This window comes from Pseudophryne corroboree, chromosome 9 (genome assembly GCF_028390025.1).
Source record: "Pseudophryne corroboree isolate aPseCor3 chromosome 9, aPseCor3.hap2, whole genome shotgun sequence".
NCBI lineage: Eukaryota > Metazoa > Chordata > Amphibia > Anura > Myobatrachidae > Pseudophryne > Pseudophryne corroboree.
In genome coordinates, this window is record NC_086452.1 from 119,501,445 (window position 1) to 119,520,013 (window position 18,569).

At 47.6% G+C, this 18,569-nt stretch overlaps 1 protein-coding gene across 1 annotated transcript in view; it reads left to right on the plus strand.

Annotated features, from left to right (window-relative positions):
• ACBD6 (acyl-CoA binding domain containing 6) overlaps nt 1-18,569 on the plus strand; it is a 266,804-nt gene that overhangs the window by 174,503 nt on the left and 73,732 nt on the right. Inside the window, exon 4 of the mRNA XM_063939798.1 lies at nt 7,017-7,102. Coding sequence (XP_063795868.1) covers nt 7,017-7,102 — 86 coding nt within the window. The remainder of the gene's footprint in view (nt 1-7,016; nt 7,103-18,569) is intronic.

The window sequence follows — 18,569 nt, forward strand, 5'->3', positions numbered from 1 at the left end:
AAAGGCTGCAACAAACAGCAGGTTCCCAGGAGCAAAAGTCCTCCCCCGCTTCTTCCAAGTCCGCCGCATGACGGTGGGGCTCCACAGGCGGAGCCAGGTACGGTGGGGGGCCGCCTCAAAAATTTCAGCGATCAGTGGGCTCGCTCACAGGTGGATCCCTGGAACCTGCAAATAGTATCTCAAGGGTACAAACTGGAATTCGAGGCGTCTCCACCCCACCGGTTCCTAAAATCTGCCTTGCCGATTACTCCTTCGGACAGGGAGGCTGTGCTAGCGGCAATTCACAAGCTGTATTCCCAGCAGGTGATAATCAAGGTGCCCCTACTTCAACAAGGACGGGGTTACTATTCCACACTGTTTGTGGTACCGAAACCGGACGGTTCGGTGAGACCCATTTTAAATTTGAAATCCTTGAACACATACATAAAAAAATTCAAGTTCAAGATGGAATCGCTCAGGGCGGTTATTGCAAGCCTGGACGAGGGGGATTACATGGTATCCCTGGACATCAAGGATGCTTACCTGCATGTCCCCATTTACTATCCTCACCAGGAGTACCTCAGATTTGTGGTACAGAATTGCCATTACCAATTCCAGACGCTGCCGTTTGGACTCTCCACGGCACCGAGGGTGTTTACCAAGGTAATGGCGGAAATGATGATACTCCTTCGAAGAAAGGGAGTTTTAATTATCCCGTACTTGGACGATCTCCTAATAAAGGCGAGGTCCAAGGAGCAGTTGTTGGTGGGAGTAGCACTATCTCAGGAGGTGCTACACCAGCACGGTTGGATTCTGAATATTCCAAAATCACAGCTGGTTCTGACGACACGTCTACTGTTCCTGGGTATGATTCTGGATACAGTCCAGAAAAAAGTGTTTCTCCCGGAGGAGAAAGCCAAGGAGCTGTCATCTCTAGTCAGAGACCTCCTGAAACCAAAACAGGTATCTGTGCATCACTGCACGCGGGTCCTGGGAAAGATGGTGGCTTCTTACGAAGCAATTCCTTTCGGCAGGTTCCATGCCAGAATCTTTCAGTGGGACCTGTTGGACCAATGGTCCGGATCGCATCTTCAGATGCATCGCCTAATAACCCTGTCTCCAAGAACCAGGGTGTCTCTGCTGTGGTGGCTGCAGAGTGCTCATCTTCTAGAGGGCCGCAGATTCGGCATACAGGACTGGGTCCTGGTGACCACGGATGCCAGCCTTCGAGGCTGGGGGGCAGTCACACAGGGAAGAAACTTCCAAGGACTATGGTCGAGTCAGGAGACTTCCCTACACATAAATATTCTGGAACTAAGGGCCATTTACAATGCCCTAAGTCAGGCAAAATCCCTGCTTCTACACCAGCCGGTACTGATCCAGTCAGACAACATCACGGCAGTCGCCCATGTAAATCGACAGGGCGGCACAAGAAGCAGGATGGCAATGGCAGAAGCCACAAGGATTCTCCGATGGGCGGAAAATCACGTACTAGCACTGTCAGCAGTGTTCATTCCGGGAGTGGACAACTGGGAAGCAGACTTTCTCAGCAGGCACGACCTCCACCCGGGAGAGTGGGGACTTCATCCAGAAGTCTTCACGCTGATTGTAAATCGATGGGAACGACGGCCACAGGTGGACATGATGGCGTCCCGCCTAAACAAAAAACTAGAGAGATATTGCGCCAGGTCAAGGGACCCTCAGGCGATAGCTGTGGACGCTCTAGTGACACCGTGGGTGTACCAGTCAGTTTATGTGTTCCCTCCTCTGCCTCTAATACCAAGGGTACTGAGAATAATAAGAAAACGAGGAGTAAGAACAATACTCGTGGATCCGGATTGGCCAAGACGAGCGTGGTACCGGAACTTCAAGAGATGATCTCAGAGGACCCATGGCCTCTGCCGCTCAGACAGGACCTGCTGCAGCAGGGGCCCTGTCTGTCCAAGACTTACCGCGGCTGCGTTTGACGGCATGGCGGTTGAACGCCGGATCCTGAAGGAAAAGGGCATTCCGAGGAAGTCATTCCTACGCTGATTAAAGCCAGGAAAGATGTAACTGCAAAGCATTATCACCGCATATGCGGAAATATGTTGCTTGGTGTGAGGCCAAAAAGGCCCCAACAGAGGAATTTCAACTAGGTCGATTTCTGCATTTCCTGCAAGCAGGAGTGACTATGGGCCCTGAAATTAGGCTCCATTAAGGTACAGATCTCGGCTCTGTCGATTTTCTTCCAGAAAGAACTAGCTTCACTACCTGAAGTTCAGACGTTTGTGAAAGGAGTGCTGCATATTCAGCCCCGTTTGTGCCTCCAGTGCACCTTGGGATCTCAACGTGGTGTTCAGTTCTTAAAATCACATTGGTTTGAGCCACTTAAAACCGTGGATCTAAAATATCTCACGTGGAAAGTGGTCATGTTATTGGCCTTGGCTTCAGCAGGCGTGTGTCAGAATGGGCGGCTTTGTCAGGTAAAAGCCCTTATCTGATTTTCCATATGGATAGGGCGGAATTGAGGATTCGTCCCCAGTTTCTCCCTAAGGTGGTATCAGCTTTTCACTTGAACCAACCTATTGTGGTGCCTGCGGCTACTAGGGACTTGGAGGATTCCAAGTTACTGGACGTAGTCAGGGCCTTGAAAATGTATGTTTCCAGGACGGCTAGAGTCAGGAAAACTGACTCGCTATTTATCCTGTATGCACCCAACAAACTGGGTGCTCCTGCTTCTAAGCAGACTATTGCTCGCTGGATTTGTAGCACAATTCAGCTGGCACATTCTGCGGCTGGACTGCCGCATCCTAAATCAGTAAAAGCCCATTCCACAAGGAAGGTGGGCTCATCTTGGGCGGCTGCCCGAGGGGTCTCGGCTTTACAATTTTGCCGAGCTGCTACTTGGTCAGGGGCAAACACGTTGCAAAATTCTACAAATTTGATACCCTGACTGAGGAGGACCTGGAGTTCTCTCATTCGGTGCGGCAGAGTCATCCGCACTCTCCCGCCCGTTTGGGAGCTTGGATAATCCCCATGGTCCTTTCGGAGTTCCCAGCATCCACTAGGACGTCAGAGAAAATAAGATTTTACTCACCGGTAAATCTACTTCTCGTAGTCCGTAGTGGATGCTGGGCGCCCATCCCAAGTGCGGATTGTCTGCAATACTTGTACATAGTTATTGTTAACTAAAGGGTTATTGTTGAGCCATCTGTTGAGAGGCTCAGTTGTTTTCATACTGTTAAACTGGGTATTGTATCACGAGTTATACGGTGTGATTGGTGTGGCTGGTAGGAGTCTTACCCGGGATTCAAAATCCTTCCTTATTATGTCAGCTCGTCCGGGCACAGTGTCCTAACTGAGGCTTGGAGGAGGGTCATAGTGGGAGGAGCCAGTGCACACCAGGTGACCTAAAAGCTTTCTTTAGTTGTGCCCAGTCTCCTGCGGAGCCGCTATTCCCCATGGTCCTTTCGGAGTTCCCAGCATCCACTACGGACTACGAGAAATAGATTTACCGGTGAGTAAAATCTTATTTTTTATTTTGTTATCTTAACCATCCTTCCTATACATTCATGCATCATACATGTAGCTTGTAGGCAGATACAGCTCATGTGTGTCTGCATTTTAGTGGGAGAAATCAACAATGAGCATGTATAGAATAAGGAACAGCAATGCTGCCTGGGTTACTCCGTTTTATTGAGAATTATTCACCACCCAAATACTTTTCAGCCAGTGGTGGTCTCCAGATACAAGTCTCAGATAGAAGCTGCTGATAGAAGTTCAAATGTCCTCTTTAGATTACCAGCTGGACCACAGTTTATATCAGAGTGGTACAGATATCTCATTGTATGTTGTCACTGGTGTGGTATGGCTTCCAGTTACAGATAAGGTCCTTATAGTGGACTAAGAGACCATAAATGGCGTCCATTGGAAAGTTAGAAAGCATCTCCTAATCGGATCAATCAGTTTGCCTTGTAAAATACCAGGATATGCCATCATGAACAGTGTCCTAATCATGTGCTAATTGTAGCTTCATAGGATAGGCAGAGTTGTCTTCTACAGCAGACAGTAACAAGAATCTTCTTAGCTTGTGCATGTACAGAACCCTGTCGCATTCAGTTAGTGCCTGCCAGATTTGCAGACAGGGAACGGATGCTGCAAGGAATAAAGCCTTGCTTTATTAGTGTAAAACACTGCCAGGGGGCATAGTCCAATGCACAGAGATGGGAAGTGAACAGAAAGTAGATTTAAGGGCCCCATACACTAGAACGATAATGCCTGATTTCAGCTGCAATTTAGGGCATTCGGGACGATATATATTGGGTGAAATCGGGCATTTTGGAGGTGTTTCCGATCCGATGCGCGTTCCCGTGAGGGTCGGATCTGCTCCCCTAGATAGTTAGTGCTGCACTCGTGATATGTCGGTTCCCGCAGGCATGGCTGGGATCGCATTAGATACATCGCATGCAAAATGTACCAAATCGTATGGAACCACTCCTGGAAAGCTCCTGGGAGAGTTCAAGGGAAATCGCCTCCGACTTCAGCCTCAGACATATCGTTCTAGTGTATGGGGCCCTTTAGTTTAGTGCATCCTGTTTGGAGGACCATGGTCTAATCTAAAAAGTAAGGCGAGTATTTGACAGTTATTTTAAAGGTATTAAGTACATCTCCAGTATATTAAGTACAAAACTGACTTTATAGGTACATGTTATGATTATCTATTACCTATGTGTGAATTACTAGAGATTAATTAGACGTATTACAATTATAACCACAAATGATTGAATCTCCTACACTCCCTAAAACACTATCATGGGTTCATTGCAATTAGGTGCGACATGGTTGCAGCCGTAACTGCGGCTATATGCTGCACTTACGGGTCTGCCGGACTCGCAGATTTGTTTTTGCAGTCCCACAGGGTTGTGTACTAAAATCCACGAGACCAGAGCTAGGTTGCAAGGGGAGTGAGTTCATTCCTGGCGCGCATATACGATTAGTATACTTTTCATGGTGTCTCTTACTTTCAGGGATAGTCAGTAAGTTTGGCTTACCTTAAACTATGAGGTCATATTAACAGAACAGGTGATAACTGATAGATATGATTGGTGATTGCATGGAATAGATTTGACGATCATCCTTATCTAATACTATTTTCATATATACTATTTTAGATACTGGTTTGTGATCTTGAACCCTTGACCGGTAGTTTATTATTACTCAGCTGAGAGGAAGAGATTAGGTAGGACTGGATTTATGGCCATATCCATGGTCACTACAGTACAAATACAGTATTTGCCACTAAATGTAAAATGGATTTCATGTTATATGTGTATCTTGAACTGACAAGCAGCTTGATTTACATCGCTGTTTTTCTTATAAGCATTCTTGAAGGATTAAACCACAAATAAAAATAAATAGTTAAAAAAATAATGTTTAGGAATATGTATGTGCATAGAGTATATATAATAAAATAAATGCTGCCCCCCAAAATAAATTTCAGTAATAACAAATCATGAAAGAAAAGAGCTCTGACACTTTACATAATGCAAAATGTATTTGAATCTACACCCATCAGCCAAAACATTAAAACCACTGGTTGGTGAGGCGAGTGACATTGATTATCTCGTTACAATGGCACCTGTCAAGGCGTAGTGAACATCCAGTTTGTGAAGCAGGAAAAATGGGCAAGTGTAATGATCTGAGCAACTTTGACCAGGGCCAACATGTGATGGCTACAGTTGGGTCAGAGCATCTCCAAAACGGCAAGTCTTGTGGGATGTACCTGGTAAGTAGTGGTTAGTACCTACCAAAAGTGGTCCAAGGGGAGGACAACCGGTAAATCGGCATCTGGGTCATTTGGTTCCCAAGACTCATTGGTGATCGTGGGGAGCAAAGGCTAGATTGTCTGGTTCTATCCCACTGAAGAGTTACAGCAGCACAAATTGTTCAAAAAGTTAATGCTGGCTTTGATAGAAAGGCGTTGGAACACAAAGTGCATTGTAGCTTGCTGCTTATGGTGCTGCAGAGCTGCAGATCGGTCAGATTACCCATACTGAGCCCTGCCCACCAAAGAAAGCTCCTACAATGGGCATGTGAGTGCCGGAACTGGACCATGAAACAATGGAAGGTGGCCTTTCCTGATTAGTCCCATTTTCTTTTACATCATATGGACGCCAGGTGTGTGTGTTTCATTTACCTGGGGAAGAGATGTCACCAGCATACACTATGATAAGAGAGCAAGCAGGTGGAGCATTTGATACTCTGGGCAATGTTCTGCTGGAAAACCTTGGATCCTGGCATTCATGTGGGTGATACTTTGGTACCTAAACATTGTTGCAGCCTAAGTATACACCTGCATGGCAACGGTATTCCCTGATGGCAGTGGCTTCTTTAAGAAGGATAATGCACACTGCAAACAACTGCTCAGGAATGGTTTGAGGATCATGGCAAAGAGTTCAGTGTGTTGACTTGGCCTCCAAATTCCCCAGATCTCAATCCGATTTAAGCATCTGTGGGATATGATGGAAAAATAAGTCAGAGCCATAAAGGATCTGCTGCTAACGTCTTTGTGCCAATAACACGGACACCTCCAGAGGTCTTTTGGAGTCCATGCCTCAAAGAGGCAGAGATCTTTCGGAGGCACAAAGGGAATTTACAAGGCAGGTGGTTTTAATGTTATGGGTGTCTGTGTAACTATACCCCCACGTACATACCATGCCAGTCTTAATCCAAGTTTTCTGGAGTTCTTCAATGCATATCCCATGTTAGGTTGGACAGACAATGAAGTTCATGTTTTATGTTTATGAAATGTGTAACACTACTACTACTTTTTTTTTTCTCCTGTGGCTTTAGCTTTGTGATTTGAGATTCTTTAAATTAATTTGCTGCTAGAACAATACAAGTATCTGTACATACAAGTGGTTTACAGAACAGTGATAATGAAATCCGCAAATCCGGTTTCACCTTTCTTTTAAATTAGTTTGTAGTCTCTCTTTAATGTAATTCTATGGAAATGTTCTTGCGCAACTCATCTTTCCACTATTTTTTGCTCACAGGCATTCGAGGAACCTGTTGAAGAGCACAAGACAACCTTTGGTGGTCCAGTGGTCAGCTGTCTGTACCATGTGCAGGAGATACTTAGGTAATATGAGAGAGTCTATTTATCAAGTCCCTTTCCCTTATCATTCTCTTTATTCATTTGTAACCCTATTGTCTCGTCTCTTCATCTGAACTGTCTCCATTTTTATACTTCCTTTAATTCACGTCTCCCACATTCCACTGTGCCTCTTGTCCTCCCTCTCCTCTGTCCCGTGAGGCTTTGCAGTAATCTATCAGAATTGAATTAATCCTTCTCACTCGGTCAGCCATCTGTCCTCTCCTCTCTGCTCAGGCCCGACTAGTTCCACCAAGGATGATTGATGGGCTCTGCAATTGATTAGTTGCTCTGCTAGATAAATGGACTGTTTTGGCATGAAGTATCACAGGTCAGTCTGTGTGGTCAGGCAGTTAGGCTTTTGCTTTTAAAGCGATGTGCACAGACTAGCAGAATTCATACTGGCCACAGATCACAACATGTTTGTGTATGTGTACCGCAGCCTGGTGAATTTTGAGTCGATAAACCTGTGTTCTCATCCATGCAAGTCAATTAAAACTGGTGTACTGTAGTTGAAACATTCTTACAAAAAAAAAAAAGCCTGAATGCCAAATATATTGCATAGCCGATTTGAATGTAAGATAACTCTTGGCAGATATGGAAGTATATAGGTGTATAACCACATAACACAGACTCCATAGCACTAGATACGCACCTGTGTTTGTTTTGTAGCGTTACAAGAAGATATGGACACTTGTAGCAGTAGTAGTAATTTGCAGGACTGAAAAGTGAAGAAGTCGACGTCCTGATAGATTCCCTGCCTGCTTATACTGGCGTGTGCTGGTGGAGTGTCTGCTATACTGTCCCCTAAGGCCACGTCTCCCCACCTCCTGCAATGTGTTCAGCACTGTGCTCATGCAGCCATGGAACAGCTCAGCTGGTGTGAATAATTGCATGAGTTCAGGGTGTGTGTGCTCCGCACTCAGGGGACTGCAGCCCCCCTCTGCCCGCATTCCCCCATTCTTATGAAAATGATCACTCTCGCACCATTGCCTAATCACACTAAGCAATTAAAAGCTCACTGCGCTACGGAGAGCTGTGGACGCTGCTCTTAATGAGCTTTTGCTTCTCTTGGCCCCTGAGCGGCGCTGAGCATCGTCTGATTAAAGACTGGAGATAATTACAGGTGATGTGACTCTATGTCCCAGGAGTGAAAGAAGAAAGTTATGTGAGGACCATTTTGCACACATCCTTTCCTCTTTTCTAATACTGCTATTTACTTAGGCCCATCTCCTTTTGTGTGCATAGGCTTTTATGTTTTCCATTTCCTTTAGTTTTGGGCATATACATTTTGAACTCAACATACTGTAGAGCAGATTTTATGTAAAGTAAGCATTATACATTCTTATAACTCATCATGTGAAAAGTTACCAACAACTGGGGTTTTCAATGCTGCCAGTCTCTAATTGCAATCTGCACTGGCCTTGCATGTCCAGAAGTGTGTTCATCTGAACCTCACACTTGTTGAACATCTCATTTCAAAACCATTGGGGCTCATAGAAAGGTGGTCCCCCCTTCTCCTGCTACTGTATGACAGTCATTACACTTTTGGAAGGCTTTCCATTAGATCTGGAACATTGCTGTGGGAATTCTCATCCATTCGTCCACAAAAGCATTAGGGGCAAATGAAGCAGTCATAACCCATTTTGCCAGTGTTTTTGCTACTCCAAAATGTATGGAGAGGTGCTTTCACCACCGCCATAGCTCTCATGATTGGCACACACTTGTCCAATCCTCCAGGAATCCAACTCTGGAGCAGACTGTTGACACATTTCTAAGTATTCAATCTGAATTTCTCTTACGTCCTAGAGGATGCTGGGGACTCCGTAAGGACCATGGGGTATAGACGGGCTCCGCAGGAGATAGGGCACCTAAAAAGAACTTTGACTATGGGTGTGCACTGGCTCCTCCCTCTATGCCCCTCCTCCAGACGTCAGTTAGATCTTGTGCCCAGAGGAGAATGGATGCACTGCAGAGAGCTCTCCAGAGTTTTCTGTGGAAAATTTTGTTAGGTTTTTTATTTTTAGGGAGTCCTGTTGGCAACAGGCTCCCTGCATCGTGGGACCGAGGAGAGAGAAGCAGAGCTGGCTTGTCAAGTTGGGCACTGCTTCTAAGGCTACTGGACACCATTAGCTCCAGAGGGAGTCGGAACACAGGTCTCACCTGGGGTTCGTCCCGGAGCCGCGCCGCCGTCCTCCTCACAGATGCCGAAGGTAGAAGCGCAGAAGACATCTTAGGCGGCAGAAGACCTCAGATCTTCATGAGGTAAGGCGCGCAGCGGTAAGCTGCGCTCCATTGCTCCCAGTCACACACACACACAGAGCAGCACTGAAGGGTGCAGGGCGCAGGGGGGGGCGCCCTGGGCAGCAATAAACCTCACATTTTGGCACAAATACAGTGGGATTAGACTGCGGAGGCAGTAAATCTCTGATCCCCCGCCATTTTATTGAAAAATCACTGGGACCGAAGCCCGCCGTCGGGTGGGCGGGGCTTGATCCTCAGCACTAACCAGCGCCATTTTCTCCACAGAAGCTGCATGAGAAAGAAAACGCTGGCTCCCTTGTCTCTCCCCTGCTGAACACAGGCTGGAAAAAAGAGGAGGGGGGCACTTTGGCGACGCAGTGAGTGGGAATTGACATAATATATATAAAAAAGCGCTATCTGGATATATATTTTTTTTCCCAGTGTTGTTAAGCGCTGGTGTGTGCTGGCATACTCTTTCTCTGTCTCTCCTTAGGACCTGGTTGGGGTTTTGTCCCCTTATAGGTTAATCCCTGTGTGTGTGGGGTGTCGGTACGTGTGTGTCGACATGTCTGAGGCGGAAGGCTTCTCCAAGGAGGAGGTGGAGCAAATGAGTGGTGTGTTCCTGTCGGTAGTGCCGACTCCAGAATGGATGGACATGTGGCATACGTTGCATGCGAGTGTGGCATCTTTACATAAAAGGCTTGATAAGGCTGGTTTAGGGGGGACATCAGGCGGTCAATCCTCAGATTGGACCGACTCACAGGGCCCGTCGGGGTCTCAAAAGCGTCCCTTAACACAAGACACTACTACCGACACGGATTCTGATTCCAGTGTCGACTATGACGAAGTAAAATTGCACCCTAGGGTGACTAAAACCATTCAGTGTATGATTGTGGCAATAAGGGATGTGTTGCATATTGTGGATGAACCCTCGGTTCCCGACACAAGGGTACACATGTTTAAGGAAAAGAAACAGATTATTAATTTTCCCACATCTCATGAATTAAATTAGTTCTTTGGAAAAGCTTGGGAGACTCCGGATAAGAGACCGCAGATCCCCAAAAGAATTTTTATGGCATACCCTTTCCCTAAGCAGGACAGGGAGATTTGGGAATCACCCCCCACTGTGGACAAGGCCCTGACGCGCTTGTCCAAGAAAGTGGCGCTACCGTCTCCTGACACAGCGGCCCTTAAGGACCCTGCAGATCGCAGGCAAGAAACTACCTTAAAGGGTATTTATTCTCATACGGGTGCTGTGTTAAGACCGACGATTGCGTCGGCATGGGTGTGTAGCGCAATTGCAGCTTGGACAGATGAGCTGACAGATCAATTTGATACTATGGATAAGGATACTATATTCCTAACTCTAGCCCATATAAAAGACGCAGTGTTATTTATGAGGGATGCTCAAAGTGACATTGGATTGCTAGCTTCTAGGGCCAATGCCATGTCTATCTCAGCGAGAAGATCCTTATGGACTCGCCAATGGACGGGTGATGCTGATTCCAAAAAACATATGGAAGTACTACCCTATAAGGGTGATGTATTGTTTGGGGATGGGCTGACGGACCTGGGTTCCACAGCTACAGCAGGTAAATCAAATTTTCTCTAACGTCCTAGTGGATGCTGGGACTCCGTCAGGACCATGGGGAATAGCGGGCTCCGCAGGAGACAGGGCACATCTAAATAAAGCTTTTAGGATCACATGGTGCGTACTGGCTCCTCCCCCTATGACCCTCCTCCAAGCCTCAGTTAGGTTTTTGTGCCCGTCCGAGAAGGGTGCAATCTAGGTGGCTCTCCTAAAGAGCTGCTTAGAAAAAGTTTTTTTAGGTTTAAATCTCAGTGAATCCTGCTGGCAACAGGATCACTGCATCGAGGGACTTAGGGGAGAGATTTCCAACTCACCTGCGTGCAGGATGGATTGGAGTCTTAGGCTACTGGACACTTAGCTCCAGAGGGAGTCGGAACACAGGTCCTCCTGGGGTTCGTCCCGGAGCCGCGCCACCGATCCCCCTTACAGACGCTGAAGACGGAGGTCCGGAAAGCAGGCGGCAGAAGACTCCTCAGTCTTCATGAAGGTAGCGCACAGCACTGCAGCTGTGCGCCATTGTTGCTACACGTCTCACTGATTCAGTCACGGAGGGTGCAGGGCGCTGCTGGGGGCGCCCTGGGCAGCAATATTAAATACCTTTAGTGGCAAAATAAATACATCACATATAGCCATTAAGGCTATATGTATGTATTTAACCCAGGCCAGTTTTCTTAAAACCCGGGAGAAAAGCCAGCCGAAAAAGGGGCGGAGCTTATTCTCCTCAGCACTCAGCGCCATTTTCCTGCTCAGCTCCGCTGGTGAGGAAGGCTCCCAGGACTCTCCCCTGCACTGCACTACAGAAACAGGGTAACAAAGAGAAGGGGGGCATAATTTGGCGATATTGATATATTAAAAGCGCTTATATCAAAAACAACACCTTCTAGGGTTGTTTATATACATTTATAGCGTTTTTGGTGTGTGCTGGCAAACTCTCCCTCTGTCTCCCCAAAGGGCTAAGAGGGTCCTGTCTTCGATTAGAGCATTCCCTGTGTGGCTGCTGTGTGTCGGTACGTGTGTGTCGACATGTATGAGGACGATGTTGGTGTGGAGGCAGAGCAATTGCCGGTAATGGTGATGTCACCCCCTAGGGAGTCGACACCGGAATGGATGGCTTTAGTTATGGAATTACGTGATAATGTTAGCACATTACAAAAGTCAGTTGACGAAATGAGACGGCCGGAAAACCAGTTAGTACCGGCTCAGGCGTCTCAGACACCGTCAGGGGCTGTAAAACGTCCCTTACCTCAGTCAGTCGACACGGGTACCGACACAGATGAATCTAGTGTCGACGGTGAAGAAACAAACGTATTTTCCAATAGGGCCACACGTTATATGATCACGGCAATGAAGGAGGCTTTGCAGATCTCTGATACTGCTGGTACCTCAAAAAGGGGTATTATGTGGGGGGTGAAAAAACTACCTGTAGCTTTTCCAGAATCAGAGGAATTGAATGACGTGTGTGACGAAGCGTGGGTTAACCCAGATAGAAAACTGCTAATTTCCAAGAAGTTATTGGCATTATACCCTTTCCCACCAGAGGTTAGGGCGCGCTGGGAAACACCCCCTAGGGTGGATAAGGCGCTCACACGTTTATCAAAGCAAGTGGCGTTGCCGTCTCCTGATACGGCCGCCCTCAAGGATCCAGCAGATAGGAGGCTGGAAACTACACTGAAGAGTATATACACACATACTGGTGTTATACTGCGACCGGCAGTAGCCTCAGCCTGGATGTGCAGTGCTGGGGTAGTGTGGTTGGATTCTCTGACTGAAAATATTGATACCCTGGATAGGGACAGTATTTTATTGACTCTAGAGCAATTAAAGGATGCTTTTCTTTATATGCGAGATGCTCAGAGGGATATTTGTACTCTAGCATCAAGAGTAAGCGCGATGTCCATATCTGCCAGAAGAAGTTTATGGACGCGACAGTGGTCAGGTGATGCGGATTCCAAAAGGCATATGGAAGTATTGCCATATAAAGGAGAGGAATTATTTGGGGTCGGTCTTTCGGACCTGGTGGCCACGGCAACTGCCGGCAAATCCACTTTTTTACCTCAGACCCCCTCCCAACAGAAAAAGACACCGTCTTTTCAGCCGCAGTCCTTTCGCTCCTATAAAAACAAGCGACCAAAAGGACAGTCTTATCTGCCGCGAGGCAGAGGAAAGGGTAAGAGAGGGCAGCAAGCAGCCCCTGCCCAGGACCAGAAGCCCGCCCCGGGTTCTACAAAGCCATCAGCATGACGCTGGGGCTTTACAAGCGGACTCAGGAGCGGTGGGGGGTCGACTCAAGATTTTCAGCAATCAGTGGGCTCGCTCACAAGTGGACCCGTGGATCCTGCAGATAATATCTCAGGGTTACATGTTGGAGTTCGAAAGGTCTCCCCCTCGCCGGTTCCTAAAGTCTGCTTTACCAACGTCTCCCTCAGAAAGGACGTCGGTTTTGGAAGCCATTCACAAGCTGTATTCTCAGCAGGTGATAGTCAAGGTACCCCTCCTACAACAGGGAAAGGGGTATTATTCCACACTATTTGTGGTACCGAAGCCGGACGGTTCGGTAAGACCTATTCTAAACCTGAAATCCTTGAACCTGTACATACAGAAATTCAAGTTCAAGATGGAGTCACTCAGAGCAGTGATAGCGAATCTGGAAGAAGGGGACTTCATGGTGTCCCTGGACATAAAAGATGCTTATCTGCATGTCCCAATTTACCCCTCACACCAAGGGTATCTCAGGTTCGTGATACAAGACTGTCATTATCAGTTTCAAACGCTGCCGTTTGGTTTGTCCACGGCCCCTCGGGTCTTTACCAAGGTAATGACCGAAATGATGGTTCTTCTACGAAGAAAAGGCGTATTAATTATCCCTTACTTGGACGATCTCCTGATAAGGGCAAAGTCCAGAGAACAGCTGGAAGTCGGTGTAGCACTAACCCAGGTAGTGCTTCAGCAACACGGGTGGATTCTGAATCTTCCAAAATCTCAATTGACCCCGACAACTCGTCTGCTGTTCCTGGGAATGATTCTGGACACGGTTCAGAAAAAGGTGTTTCTCCCGGAGGAGAAAGCAAGGGAGTTATCCGAACTTGTCAGGAACCTCCTAAAACCAGGAACTGTGTCAGTACATCAATGCACAAGAGTCCTGGGAAAGATGGTGGCTTCTTACGAAGCGATTCCATTCGGCAGATTCCATGCATGGACATTTCAGTGGGATCTGCTGGACAAATGGTCCGGATCGCATCTGCACATGCATCAGCGGATAACACTGTCACCAAGAACAAGGTTGTCTCTCCTGTGGTGGTTGCAGAGTGCCCATCTGTTAGAGGGCCGCAGATTCGGCATACAGGACTGGGTCCTGGTGACTACGGATGCCAGCCTACGAGGCTGGGGAGCAGTCACACAGGGAAGAAACTTCCAGGGCGTGTGGTCAAACCTGGAGACGTCCCTTCACATAAATATACTGGAGCTAAGAGCGATCTACAATGCTCTAAGCCTGGCAAAATCGCTGCTTCAGGGTCAGCCGGTGTTGATCCAGTCGGACAACATCACGGCAGTCGCCCACGTAAACCGACAAGGCGGCACGAGAAGCAGAAGAGCAATGACAGAAGCTGCAAGGATTCTGCGCTGGGCGGAGAATCATGTCATAGCACTGTCAGCAGTGTTCATCCCGGGAGTGGACAACTGGGAAGCAGACTTCCTCAGCAGACACGACCTTCACCCGGGAGAGTGGGGACTTCATCCAGAAGTCTTCCACATGATTGTGAACCGTTGGGAAAGACCAAAGGTGGACATGATGGCGTCTCGCCTCAACAAAAAATTGGACAGATATTGCGCCAGGTCAAGAGACCCTCAGGCAATAGCTGTGGACGCTCTGGTAACACCGTGGGTGTACCAGTCAGTGTATGTGTTCCCTCCTCTGCCTCTCATACCAAAGGTACTGAGAATTATACGGAAAAGAGGAGTAAGAACAATACTGGTGGCTCCGGACTGGCCAAGAAGAACTTGGTATCCGGAACTTCAAGAGATGCTCACGGAGGATCCATGGCCTCTACCTCTAAGAAGGGATCTGCTTCAGCAGGGACCTTGTATGTTCCAAGACTTACCGCGTCTGCGTTTGACGGCATGGCGGTTGAACGCCGGATTCTAAAAGAAAAGGGCATTCCAGAGGAAGTTATTCCTACCTTGATTAAGGCTAGAAAGGAAGTGACTGTACAACATTATCACCGCATTTGGCGAAAATATGTTGCGTGGTGTGAGGCCAAGAAGGCTCCAACGGAAGAATTTCAATTGGGTCGATTCTTACATTTCCTGCAAGCAGGATTGTCTATGGGCCTAAAATTGGGGTCCATTAAAGTTCAAATTTCGGCCTTATCAATCTTCTTCCAGAAGGAATTGGCATCAGTGCCTGAAGTACAAACTTTTGTCAAAGGTGTACTACATATACAACCCCCAATAGTGCCTCCAGTGGCACCGTGGGATTTGAACGTAGTTTTGAATTTTCTCAAATCTCATTGGTTTGAGCCTCTAAAATCGGTAGATTTAAAATACCTTACATGGAAGGTAACCATGCTATTGGCCCTGGCTTCAGCCAGGAGAGTTTCAGAGTTGGCGGCTTTATCATACAAAAGCCCATATCTGATTTTCCATTCGGACAGGGCAGAACTGCGGACACGTCCTCATTTTCTCCCTAAGGTGGTTTCGGCTTTTCACTTGAACCAGCCTATTGTGGTGCCTGCGGCTACTAGCGACTTGGAGGACTCCAAGTTACTGGACGTTGTCAGAGCATTAAAAATATATATTTCAAGGACAGCTGGAGTCAGAAAATCTGACTCGTTGTTTATATTGTATGCACCCAACAAGATGGGTGCTCCTGCGTCTAAACAGACGATTGCACGTTGGATCTGTAGCACAATCCAACTTGCACATTCTGTGGCAGGCCTGCCACAGCCTAAATCTGTAAAGGCCCACTCCACAAGGAAAGTGGGCTCATCTTGGGCGGCTGCCCGAGGGGTCTCGGCATTACAACTTTGCCGAGCAGCTACGTGGTCAGGGGAGAACACGTTTGTAAAATTTTACAAATTTGATACTCTGGCTAAGGAGGACCTGGAGTTCTCTCATTCGGTGCTGCAGAGTCATCCGCACTCTCCCGCCCGTTTGGGAGCTTTGGTATAATCCCCATGGTCCTGACGGAGTCCCAGCATCCACTAGGACGTTAGAGAAAATAAGAATTTACTTACCGATAATTCTATTTCTCATAGTCCGTAGTGGATGCTGGGCGCCCATCCCAAGTGCGGATTGTCTGCAATACTTGTACATAGTTATTGTTACAAAGATCGGGTTATTACTATTGTTGTGAGCCATCTTTTCAGAGGCTACTTCGTTTTTTGTTATCATACTGTTAACTGGATTCAGATCACAAGTTGTACGGTGTGATTGGTGTGGCTGGTATGAGTCTTACCCGGGATTCAAGATCCTTCCTTATTGTGTACGCTCGTCCGGGCACAGTACCTAACTGAGGCTTGGAGGAGGGTCATAGGGGGAGGAGCCAGTACGCACCATGTGATCCTAAAAGCTTTATTTAGATGTGCCCTGTCTCCTGCGGAGCCCGCTATTCCCCATGGTCCTGACGGAGTCCCAGCATCCACTACGGACTATGAGAAATAGAATTATCGGTAAGTAAATTCTTATTTTTTACCATATATTCCCCAACAGCAAAAGAAAGCAACACCCTATCAGATGCAGTCCTTTCAGTCGCACAAGTCCAAAAGAGGTCGGGGATCCTCTTTCCTCGCCAGAGGTAAGGGCAAATCGGCCCCACCAGCTTCCACATCGGAAAGGGATGTAGTGTTAGCTGCAATTCAAACGCTGTGTATACACAAGTGATAATCAAGGTTCCCCTGCACCAGCAGGGAAGAGGTTACTATTCAACCCTATTTGTGGTCCCGAAACCGGATAGTTCGGTCAGACCGATTTTGAATCTGAAATCCCTAAACCTGTACATAAAAAGATTCAAATTCAAAATGGAATCTCTCAGAGCAATAATAGCCAACATGGAGGAGGGGGAGTTTATGGTGTCTCTGGACATAAAGGATGCGTACCTTCGTGTCCCCATATATGCCCCCCATCAGGAATACCTGAGATTCGCTGTACAGGATTGTCATTACCAATTTCAGACGTTGCCGTTTGGACTTTCCACGGCCCCGAGGATTTTCACCAAGATAATGGCGGAAATGATGGTGGTCCTGCGCAAGCATGGAGTCACAATTATCCCATACTTGGACGATCTCCTGATAAAAGCAAGATCAAGGGAGAAATTGCTGAGCAGTGTGGCGCTCTCTCTGAGTGCTCCAGCAACACGGTTGGATTCTAAATCTACCGAAGTCACATTTGATTCCGACAACTCGACTACCGTTCCTAGGTATGATACTGGATACGGAACAAATGAAGGTCTTCCTCCCAATAGAGAAAGCCCAAGACATCCAGAACATGGTCAGAGACCTGCTAAAACCGAAAAGGGTGTCAGTCCACCAATGCACTCGAGTTCTGGGGAAAATGGTGGCGGCCTACGAGGCCATTCCCTTCGGAAGGTTCCATGCAAGGACTTTTCAATGGGACCTTCTGGACAAGTGGTCCGGGTCCCATCTGCACTTACATCGGAAAATAACTCTGTCCCCAGGAACCAGAGTGTCCCTCCTGTGGTGGTTGCAAAGTGCTCACCTGCTGGAGGGTCGCCGGTTCGGGATTCATGACTGGATCCTGGTTACCACGGACGCAAGCCTCCATGGATGGGGAGCGGTCACACAGGGAAAGACTTTTCAGGGTCTTTGGTCAGACCAGGAGTCCTGTTTACACATCTATGTGTTGGAACTCAGGGCCATTTACAACGGCCTTCGACAAGCGGAGAGTTTTCTTCGAAACCTTCCGGTTCTGATTCAATCAGACAATGTCACAGCAGTGGCTCATATGAACCGCCAAGGCGGGACAAGAAGCAGAGTCGCGATGGCGGAAGCCACAGGGATCCTTCGCTGGGCGGAAAATCATGTAAGCGCTCTGTCGGCTGTCTTCATTCCGGGAGTGGACAACTGGGAAGCAGACTTCCTCAGCAGACACGATCTCCATCCAGGAGAGTGGGGACTTCATCAAGAAGTCTATGCAGACGTAACACGTCTTTGGGGAACTCCTCAAATAGACATGATGGCGTCACGCCTCAACAAAAAACTTCGGAGGTATTGCGCCAGGTCTCGGGACCCTCAGGCAGTAGCAGTAGACGCACTGGTAACACCGTGGGTGTTCGAATCGGTCTACGTGTTTCCTCCTCTTCCTCTCATCACAAAAGTGTTGAGGATCATAAGACGAAGAAGAGTACAGACGATACTCGTTGTCCCAGACTGGCCTCGAAGGGCCTGGTCCTCAAATCTACAAGAGATGCTCACAGGAGACCCCTGGCCTCTTCCTCTGAGGGAAGACCTGTTGCAGCAGGGGCCCTGTGTATTTCAAGACTTACCGCGGTTACGTTTGACGGCATGGCGGTTGAACGCCGAATCCTAGCAAAAAAGGGGATTCCGGAAGAGGTCATCCCTACTTTAATAAAGGCTAGGAAGGAGGTGACGATAAAACATTATC